This window comes from Prionailurus bengalensis, chromosome B1 (assembly GCF_016509475.1).
Source record: "Prionailurus bengalensis isolate Pbe53 chromosome B1, Fcat_Pben_1.1_paternal_pri, whole genome shotgun sequence".
NCBI lineage: Eukaryota > Metazoa > Chordata > Mammalia > Carnivora > Felidae > Prionailurus > Prionailurus bengalensis.
Window position 1 is genome coordinate 15,374,702 of NC_057344.1, and position 10,863 is coordinate 15,385,564.

At 48.9% G+C, this 10,863-nt stretch overlaps 1 protein-coding gene and 1 long non-coding RNA gene across 8 annotated transcripts in view; one reads left to right on the forward strand and one right to left on the reverse strand.

Annotated features, from left to right (window-relative positions):
- IRF2 (interferon regulatory factor 2) overlaps positions 1–8,022 on the reverse strand; it is a 91,786-nt gene extending 83,764 nt beyond the window's left edge. Inside the window, exon 1 of one of the 4 annotated variants that reach the window (XM_043558384.1) lies at positions 7,901–8,022. Coding sequence is in view for 1 of the 4 variants with exons in the window: in XM_043558341.1 (XP_043414276.1) it covers positions 2,710–2,766 (57 nt within the window). In the remaining 3 variants the exon portion in view is untranslated. Of the gene's footprint in view, positions 1–1,608; positions 1,764–2,709; positions 2,790–3,101; positions 3,295–7,900 lie in introns of those variants that run through there. The other 3 variants (XM_043558352.1, XM_043558341.1, XM_043558363.1) reach the window with 3 other exon arrangements.
- LOC122470591 lies at positions 3,435–10,555 on the forward strand. 4 transcript variants are annotated; one of them, XR_006293951.1, is made up of 3 exons: positions 3,435–3,576; positions 8,732–8,935; positions 10,207–10,555. It is a non-coding gene; the product is annotated as an uncharacterized LOC122470591 (long non-coding RNA). The 4 variants fall into 4 exon arrangements; XR_006293947.1 differs by lacking the exon at positions 3,435–3,576 and adding an exon at positions 3,586–3,720; XR_006293949.1 differs by lacking the exon at positions 3,435–3,576 and adding an exon at positions 8,221–8,491.
- The last annotated feature ends 308 nt before the right edge of the window (positions 10,556–10,863 follow it).

Consider the following 10,863-nt stretch of genomic DNA (forward strand, 5'->3'; position numbering starts at 1 on the left):
GCCTAGCACAGTGTCTGACACATAGTGAATGTCTCACGAATATTTATTAAATGAATAAATAAAGTCCTTTATCTGCTCTGAGTCCTTTTTGGTATAAAGCACAAACCAGAACCATGTCCCAGATACCCCATTTAGAGTTCTGTTCTCTATCAAAAGGAAATTGTGTGAAAATGCTCTCGAAACCACAGAGCTTATATTCGATAATCCTAAGAATAAAAGTACAATGCCCTTGCAAAAGTACCATGAAACAACGATGGATGCACATCTCAAGTTAAACATCCAAAGTCTCAAATTTTCCACTAGTTGTAAGTTTAACACCCTCAACTAGCTTTAGCATATTGAATATTTGCCTAATACAGCACTTCAGAAAGCACAGTAAGAGAAGAGTGGGGCCATAGTTCACAGAGCTGCACTTAGCACAACCATTTCTTTGCCACAATTTGCTTCCAATTTAACTACAAACTCTTACTTTCGATTACGGTGACATTTTTACAGGTAAGTAAGTCTGAAATAGGCAAAATTATCTTGAACTTTTGAAGACCAAAAGAAAAAAAGACAACTCGCGTTGGATGAAATATATAAACGTTTAATATTAAGAAGGAATTACAAGCCATCACAGAACAGGGCTCCTGAATCTAAGAGGCCAGAATCTAACTTCTTACACAACAGGCTGTTATAAATTATAATCATTCACTAATAACAGCGACATTCCGGACTTTGCCACATCAATCGATAGATGTTCCAAGATTACCCCTTAGCAATGCCAGTTTAATTTCTAAACATTCCATCTCCGAGGTTTCCTTAGAAAAGACAAGTTTTTCCAAGACTTTTTAGGTTCCTATGTCCATCCCTCTCCCGTCCAAAAAAGGAAGGATGGGCGTTGAGAAAAGGAGAGAATCCTGAATCTGCGTGCAAGCTGCCGTGAAACAGGGATCACCCTCAAGGTCCTGGCAAGGAAGCGCGCGTCTGTCTAACATCAAGACGATCCACCTTTCGAACTCGTCTGTCACCAGACCCCTTCCTGCACCTGCCCTGAAAGCGCCAAAAAGTGCAGGCTCCTAAGTTCCAATGCTACTTGCAATCGGGCTGAAAACTAATAAATGACTGCAGGCTTGACAACAACCTTGGTGATTCCTGAAAATCCACAACAGGAAATGTAACTATCCTCCACCCTCCCTAGCCATTCATCAAAAGCAGACCGGGTCACAGCAACAGGGAGGCCAGTGGCGGAAGGCAAAGGCCAGCACTTTTCCTCATTTAGAAACACTGCCTTCTTCCCAACCGGTAACCAAGGACGAGCAGCACAACCCACCGCCCGCACCGGAGGGAGGGGCTGAGGAGGGACGGAGCGGGTAACATGTCCCCAAGTTCCAAACACTCTACTCTGGGACTGAAAATGAGTGCTAGCCACGCCGCTAAAATGTGGCAACCTCGCCTGCCAGTCCCAGGGAGCACATCTGCAGCCGGTGACCGAGGCGTCTGCCTACAACCACGGACCCGGGCGCCTCACCTGGTGCCCGGAACACTGTCTTTGCGCCCGGCTCGGGCTGCCAGCCTCCTCCCCTTCTCCCCCTCTAACCGGGCAAGGGGGTAGGGCGGCAAACGTACCAAGGCGTGGGGCCAAAGACAGATGCCGGCGCGTCCTGGCGAGGGGCTGAGTTACCTCCAGAGGCCCTTCGAACTTGCGGAGGCTTCCCGAGCCCCTCTCGCGGGCCGGCCCCCAGGCCGGGGCACTGAGCGCGGCCGCAGGCGGGCGGGCGCCACGATTGGCCGAGGCGGGCAGCGCTCGGTGGGCGAGCCCGGCCCGCGAGGCGGAAAGGAAGTGGCGGCCACGGCCGTGCACCAACCACGTTCGGCCGGCGGGCGAATGCCACTCGGCGCCCAGAGCGGGGTCGGAGGGCGCGGGGCGGGCACTCGCGTCCCCACCCCGCCGCGGCCCGCGCGCCCCAGGACCCCCAGGGGACGCCCGCCCCCACGCCTGCCAGCAGGGCGCCGCTCGGTCCCCGGAGGCTCCCCGCCCCCACCTCGCCCGCTCCGTAGCCGAGGCGGGTCAGGCCCAGCGCGCCAGGCCGGCCCGGGGGCGCCTGCGGGGACCCGGAGGCGCCCGGCGCTAGGCCGCGGCCGGGGCGGATGACCCCTTCCGCGCGGCGCCCTACCGGGACGCGCCGCCGGAACCCCCCGCGCGCCTGGACAAGTGCAGTGACAAAGCCCCAGGGCCAGGCCGGACGCTGGCCGGCGGGAAGGAGGACGCGGCGTCCCTCCGGAGCGGCGGTGGCGGCAGCGGCCCAGCTCCCGGGAAGCCGGGCGTGCCGGCCAGGCCCGGCGCCCACCCCCGCTCGGAGCCCGCCCGCCGCCCCCCGGCCGCTGGCACCCGACGCCCGCGACCGTTCCCCGAGTCCCGCGGGCCGGCGAGCCCCGGGACCGCCGCGGGGCGCCCCACCAAGTTTCCTTTGGCCGCGGCGCCAGGCGCCTCTCCCGGCCGGGGCGCGGGGCGCAGGCAGCCGGGTGGACGGCGGGCTCCGGCTTATTCACGCTGGAGCTGCCCGGAGAGAGGCGCCGCCGCCGGACACCGTGAAGGACCCGCTCCCCTCCTTCGGATCCGGTGGCCACGGCGTCTGTAAACACACACACACGCACACACATGCACACGGTAATTTTGTTTTAAAAGGAGGCCCCACTCCGGCGGACCTGCACCCACACACACAACACCTGGGGCGCAGAATCACACAGAGCAGGTCTGTGTCCATGGAGCCAACCTCTCCGCATCTGCAAATCCAAAAGTGAAATTAAACCTCCACCAACCTCCTCCTCCTCCTCCTCCCTCTCTACCTCCTCCTCCTCCTTGCAGCCTCAGCAGCCCCAGTAGCAGCAGCAACAGCAGCAGAACCTGCTTCCCCTAAAATCAGATGATCCGTAAGAGCTCCGACTGTTTCTCCAAAAATCGGCATTAATATTTATGAACCCCAGCCTTCTCCGTCTGCAAAACACTGTGTCAAACCATCAGGACACGCGCACACACACATCCCCTCCAGTCCTCACAAACATGCCCTCGAGAAAAACACACACGCACAGTCACAACTATTATTTGAAAAAAATGTTACCTCTCAGTGTGCTTTTTCACACTACCAATACAATTCCGCAAGGTTTAAGTGTTGCTAGGGTGTGTGAAATGGAAATGAAAGCCCGTCAGTTGAATAATCGCAGGAGCAAAACTAAAAGTTACTCCCCGGCTTGCCTGAGAACAGTCCAGATCGAAAGCAAAACAAGGAGAGGAAACTGCGAAGAGCTGAGGCTGGAAATCCCCCCACCCCCCGCCCTCTTCCCTGCCTGGCTCCCTCCCTCCCTCGCCTCCCCCCTCCGCCCTCCTCCCTCCGCCCTTCCTCCCCAGTGTTTGTTTCAAGCTTGTGCAACCCGGAGGTGGAGGCGGAGGGAGGGCGCGAGCGGCCGGGCCGGGAGGTGCGGAAGTTCGCCGCGGCTGTTCATTGGCAGGCCGAGCCGCTTTCATCATTTCTCGGAAAAGTCAATTTCATTTTCACTTCCCCACGGCGCGGCGGCGGGAGCAACAAGCGGCTGCTCGTGAGTCTGCCGTTGGCACACCGGGACGCTCACACTCGCCGCGCTCACACTCGAGGCGGGGTGGGGGGACGTGGGGGTCCCGGGGCGACCGGGAGCCCGCTTCGTTTCAGGGCCGAAGCTCGCGGCTGTAGGAGAGGAAAGCAGGTACCCGACCCTCCCTCCATCCTCAGGGTTACCTGAAGGTTGGGAAGGAAGGAGGAGGAGGGCGGCAGGGGGAGCCAAGGGGCTCTTGCCAGCCTGTTGGTGGGGCAGGTGTCAGTGGTGTTTAGCACCGCTGTGTTCAGAGCGGATGAAAATTCACTCTGCAACGCTGCCCGCCTCAAAGGAATAAAAGGAACTGACGAGACAGCAATACTTAGATATTAATTCAAGAACTGGGCCGAGCGAGGACTTGGCGACCTTAACCTTATTTGAACCCTCATCAGTGGTTGAGGGTGGAACCATTTGAAAGATGCTGCCATCTCGGGCACCACCTGGCGCTCTGTTTGGGGGCGATAAGGAAGGCCTTCCCCTAGTCCGTCAACAACAGCACACTCCAGACTGAGTTCTCGCCAGTGCAACAGAAGTTACCTAATGCAGGATGAGATGCGCGAGGGTGTGAATTAATTGTATTTCAAGATGTCTTCATCGTGGCTGGTCCAGGAGAGAAGCTTTGTACTGTGGCACTTCCAGCCAGATTCAAATCCGGCCTCTTTTAACTTATTAGCTGGGCATGCTCCCTCTTGTTGCATAACCTAAGGCCTTAGTTTTCAATGCTGTGAAATGGGGATAAATGATAAAATGCAAGAATACAGGTACAGCACCTGTCACCTTCAGGGTGTGTTAGTTCAGACTAATACAGTTCATTTGGGACCTACCACTTTTGGGGACTTTGCTTTAAAGTTTATTTATTTTGAGGAGGGGGGGAGGGACGGAGAAAGAACGAGTGGGGGGAGGGTCAGAGAGAGGAGGTGCAGAGGATTCCAAGAGAGCAGGCTTGGTGCTGACAGCAGAACAATCCATGAGATCGTGACCTGAGCCAAAGTCAGACGCTTAACCCGCTGAGCCACCCAGGCGCCGGGGAGGGGTGGGGGGTGGGGGGGTCCTTTGCTTTAAAAGCATCAATTCTCATCTAATTATACCTGTTTCTTCCCCCAGGTGCAGTTTAATCAGCTTCTCCCAAACTGATCTAACAAAGAAAGACCCTTCCTGGGAGGCCATAGTTATGTACAGGCAAACACTTTTCTAAAAACATGACTCCAACATCCCTCTTTCCCACAGAAGTATTGAGTTCTAGGGACTGGAAAAAGAAAGCATCTGAAGACGCCTGTGTGGTTAGGAGACAGCCAGCCGAGTGTTTAGGATTCTGTCTTCTACGTGATCTCAGCCATAGATACACACATTCCTTCTCATCCTCTCGCCTCTAATACCATCTGCCATAGCTACTGGCTTTCCTATTTCACATAACAGTGACCACGACAGGCAGTTGGAGTCGTCCTATACAAAGTCTGTAGGGCGGTTGTCACTCTTTGCCCACCTGCAGACCCAAGTTAAAAACCCCAGCATCCATTCAATCGGTAGCATCCTGCTGGCTTGTTACTACTCCCAAATCCGGACCCGGCCCTCCCCATCTGCCCTGTATTGCCTTCATTCAGTGATGAACCCGCCTCCAGCTGTGCTCCCAGGTTGTGCTCCCCCGGGCTAGCAGCCACACTACTGTCCAATTAAGTAGAAAATCAACTCCAAATAAAGCGCGTTCCAACCCTAACTCCACCCCTCAAAAACCTCTCCCAGCCTTCAGAATAAAATCCGTATTATTTAACAAAACATATAAAATCAGTATAATCTGGCACCAAAGTCCTTTCCCAGCCCCATCTCCTGCTCCAGGGCCCCACAAGCCCTCGGCAAACCAGCTGCCACTCCTGGTTGTGAAACAACAGAGCCATCCTCTTGTTTGTTGTTTTATGCTGAGCATGGTGCCCTGCACGCAGGCGCTCAAATAAATGCTTGTGAGTGAATAATTCCTTGCCCTTTTGTTTCTCATGAAATATTTTAGACTCCATCAGAGTCTTTTATTAACACGCGGTGACCGATACTCGTTGTACAGAATGCCGAAGAGTTGAAAGAAAAACATAAGCCACCTGGAATCTCAGCGGTCGGGAACTGAGGTGCTGATGTTTTTATGTATTTCCTTCTCGTAATTTTTCTAAAGGGCTGTTTCCAGCCTTCACCGACTCCGTCTCTCTGTGCCATGTAGCAGTGCCCATCCGGGTGCCTGGATAACTTTCCTCTGTCCTGTTCTATTTCCTGGCTGGCTCCTCTTCTGCGGCCAGCCCCCTAAAGTACGGTGTTTCCAGACATTCCATCCTAAACCCTTCTATTTTCTCATTCCGCATGCTTTCTCTTTGAGTGCTCTCACTCATGCCCACAGCTTCAGATATCTCTATTCGGTAATAGCTCCAAAGTGGATAGCTTCTGACGTCTGGGTGATTTACCTCCTAGATGTTCCTCGGGTTCAACAAATCATGCATGTCTAAAACTAAACTCATCACATCTTTCCCGACAACCTTGTATATGTGTCACCTCACTGACCCTCCAGGAAACTGGCAGAGATCGCTGACTCCTGCCTTTCCTGAGCCCCCCCTGGAGCTCCCTGAGGCATGGGTACTGTTTCCAATTTTTCAGGCCCTTAGACACATAAAGCATAGAATGAATTTCACTCAGTTCTTATGACCTTGATGACGTATCACTGCAGACAAAAGTTTAAATACGCCCCCAAAGTCCACATGGTATTGATATACACAGTCAGGAAATATTTCTCAGCTCTTTGATGAGATACATACAGTCACAAACCTCTGTGGAAAAGGGATCGATATAGCGAAATGCAACCTTTCTGAAAGTCTCTGAAAAAAGTAACCTTTGCCATACTGAAGAACTCTGACCAAACACCTAGGTCTAATGCAAAAACCACCGTTCAAGCAATCTTCTATAATGAAACCAGAGTGATCTCCTGAGTGAGGCATGTTAATATTTCACCGGTGGAATAGAACCTCCTAAAAGAAGATCCACCTGCACGCATTAGGAGTAATTTCTCTTCAAGGAAGTTAAGTAAGAGCAGTGATCAGCTGGACACATAGTGATTGATCTCTCCTTTCAAATGGGTTTTTAATTTATTTTTCTACCAAGAACAGTTTCATAAAATAATCATTCAAGTAACAGACTTTATTAAGTGCCCACAAACTTTTCACAGCACTGGGACTACAGCACTGAACCCAAACCATTGGAAACCTCTGCCTCCCAGGAAGGTCTCTTAGAGTCTAGTAAATTGGCATGTTAGTTTCCACTGTATCATCCCAGTATCCCAGCATCACCTCCACCTATCATCACAGCTTTTAGAACTGTATATTAGAGTTAAGAACATGGAATATGATGGCTTACTCACTAAAGTGTTGAGTATAGTTAGGATTAAATCAGTAGTCCATAATCCATCGGTCAATTGATGTCCCAATTTTCTCCACCATATCACTGATCCCACTCTGTCCTGGCCACAGAGGCTCTCCTCCATGGTGTTATTCAGGGGATTATAAAATCATAGGAAATGAGTGTTCCACACTTGCAAGAGCAGTTGGCTCATACAGACCCATAGACTACAGTCCTGCCCTCCAAAAAGTATTATTGTGAAGTCTACACTGAATAAATATACAGTCAAGTTAGATTTTAGTTGAGACAGAACGGTAAAGACATTGAAAAAGCCTTCTATCAAAGTTCAAAGATCAGAGCATCAAATCGGAGAAATTCTTGACTATTACCTCACGTAATTGTTCCTCCCATGTTACTGGAAACTCCGAAATGAGGTTCATTTTATTGCAATTATTCTCTGAAAATCATGAATTTAAATTGAGCCATATATTGCCCATTCCTTCGTAATAAATATTAATTTTGTCCTACTCTGATGAAGTCAGGGAAAAATATTCCTTAAAATTGCCAGGGTGTGTGTGTGTGTGTGTGTGTGTGTGTGTGTGTGTTGTATGTGTGTGTGTATTGGGGGGGGGGGGGTGGAGAGAGATTTTCTTGTCTACAAGGAAAGCTTACAATTTTGAAAACTTCATAAATTGTTTTTTGCTAAAACGTCTCTGTTCCATCCCAAATAGCTTTGAAATATCCATTACTATATCCAAATGATAAAGTAGTACTTTCCTTTTTTAAACTCGGAAGGAAAAGGTGTCCATAGCTCTGCCTTGAAGTTTTTTAGAAAGAACTACTATAATAGTTTCAACTATTAAAAATATTTTGAACAAATACATTTCAAATTTTTAACATAAATTCAGCAAACCACAAGATTCACTGGGTCCAGATCATTTGGTGAATTTTCTGTTACAGTTTCCTCTCTTTCTCTGCAAGTTCCTCACAGCCTGTGAAGCTCGATGCCAGTGTGTTCTCTTTCTCCCCAAACTTCCTAGCGTTGCGAATGACGCACTTTCACTGTTTGAAAATGTTTGGAAGTTTGCCAGTCAGAAAGACAGAAGAGTGTCATAAAACAAAGGATTGAGAGTATTTTTAAGTCTCTGACTTCCTTGGGGAAAACAAAAAAAAAAAGTCATCTCCACTAAATCCAAAAGTACATGACAATTCACACCGGCTCCTGGTGCTGCCTCCTTAGCCTCTGATGTGAGTCGGTGACATTTCCCGCCCATGTGTGCCCAGCCCTGCCATGCCCCCGGTACTGAGAGCTGCTGTGAAGGAAGTAGGAACAAGACAAGCCCTGGCTCTCCCGGACCTTACATTCCAGTGGGGGTGACGTCAACAGACAAACCAACCAATAACATAGTTACAGATTTGTATTGGTGTTCTGAAGGAAATAAGCAAGAGCTCCCCCTGAAAACACTGGCAGAATCTAGGTGGTCAGGGAAGGTTCCCCTGAGAAAATGGCGTGAAGGTATTCGTTTCCTGGGGTTGCCATTACAAAGGACCATACACTGGGCAACTTAAATAACAGCACTGTATTGTCTCACAGTTAGGAAGCTGGTAGTTCGAGATCCAGGTGTCACAGGGTCGGGTCCTTGTGAGGCCGACGGAGGGATTTGCTCCATGCCTCCTGCCTTCCGGTGCTTTGCCAGGACTCTTGGGCCTTCTTTGGCTTGCAAATGATCTCTGATCTCTGCTTCATCTTCGCCAGGTGTTCTCTGGGGAATGCACCTGAGTCCAAACTTCTTTTATCAGGACACCAGTCATTGGATTCGGGGCCCACCCTACTCCAGGATGATCTCATCTTCAATTACATCGGCAAGGACCTGTTTCCACATAAGGTCGCATTTTGACTACTGAAGGTTATGACTTCCACAAATGAATGGAGTGGCGGACACAATTCAACACGTAACAGGTACCAATCATGCGCTGAAGCCGTTGGGCAGAGGAAAGAGTGGGGGACTAAGGCCCTAAGAAGCAAAAGGGTCTGGCATATTCTGGGAATGGAAGGAATGTGTGACTTCAGAGTTATAAATGAGGGAAAGAAGGCCCTGGGCAGACACCAGATGGAGAAGTTTGGACTTTATTCTGCCATCAATGGGAAGATTTCCACAGGTTCTGTGGTTTTAAAAGGTCCTGTTATAAATTTCCCGATTGCCGCCTCAACAGTGAAATGCAAGGATTTCTTAATTTGCTGGTTTCTAACGAGAATGTACAACTGTTTTCTCATGGCCCTCTCCCTTATATATTGAATTTGCTAGGGAGATACAACACATTTATGATCCCTGAAACAGTTTTGTCTTTTTATATTCATTTTTAATTCCTCAGTTAAAATATTTATTTCCTGTTATGGGGCGCCTGGGTGGCTCAGTTGGTTAAGAGTCCTACTCTTGAATTCAGCTCAGGTCTTGATCTCATGTTCATAGGATTGAGCCCCACATCGGGCTCCATGGGATTCTGCTTGGGATTCTCTCTCCTTTTCTGTCTGGCCCTGTCTCTCTGTCTCTCTGTCTCTCTCTCTCAAAATAAATAATATAAACATTTTTTAAAAAGCAAAAAAATATTTATTTCCTGTTAACTTTCTCTCTGATTTTCATCTGCAAAAATAAAGTAAGTTTTTTCTTCATTCTCTTTACCCCTCAAGAAACTTCCCTTAAGGAAGAGGGGAAAAGAGAAGAAATATTCAACTGAGGTAATTTCCTCAGACTGTTTTGAGTGAACAGTGATCATTTTCAGAGGTTCGGTCACCACAAAATCAATATTCATTCCAAAGTTCAGTGGCTCCAAATGTATTCAAGTTTTTTGATTTCCAAAAATTTTCAGATCTTTTTCTTCTGTCAGAAACTCCATGTGTAATAAATCGTTTTCACAAAACTGAATTTTTGTTGGCAGAACAATCAGCATAAGTAAAACTCCATGGTTTGCCTTGAACGTTTTGTAAGTTGAAAGCAAATGTTGGTTTAAACAGCCCATCACATATTTTCTCAACCTCAAGCTGTGGATCTTGGTTTCTGCACTACTCCCTCCTTGATGACCGAAAAAGGTCCACTTTTTTCTGTTTTACATACTGAGGTTCTGGGTAAGATTCCATTTAGGGAAAAGGTTCTGTTGCTTTAAAAAAAAAAATTTTTTTTTTTTCATTTAAAAACTAAGCCACAAAAACTGGCTGTTCGTTTTCATTTTCAGACAACTGGAGATAAGAGAGAAAACACAACCAACCATGAGTGGAAAGGCGTTCAGACTGAAGGGGAGAAAGAAATACGGATAGCAAGCGACAGAGGTGGTTGTACGCATTGATAGAGTGGAACCAGCCACATGAGAGGTACCCACATATAAGGTCATCATCAACGTGCTCAATTGTCTCCCGTTTTTCTTTGTTTCTCTTTCCCATCTTTGATAAGAACTTCTCATCTTTGCAGTGATGCAGAACCAACAGAATCATGACCTCTTGTTTCCATGTATGCAGTTGAGGTCATGCGTTTATGACACCTTTGGGCAAAACTTTTTCCCTCATTGAGAAACTGGCGAAACATTACCGCAATCCCGTCATCTTTCACAAGACTTATCCGTGTGTTCCCACATACAAACTGTTCCTTTTGTTGGTATTTTTGCTTATGATGAACTTAAGATAAATAGGATAGTAGGAAATATTTGTGCCGCATTGAGGGTAAAAAGAAAATGGGTTTTTTTAATGTTTATTTTTGCGAGAGAGAGAGACAGAGTGTGAGCAGGGAAAGGGCAGAGAGAGAGGGAGACACGGAATGCGCAGCAGGCTCCCGGCTCTGAGCTGTCAGCACAGAGCCCGACGGCGAGGCCGTGACCTGAGCCGGAGTCAGAAGCTTA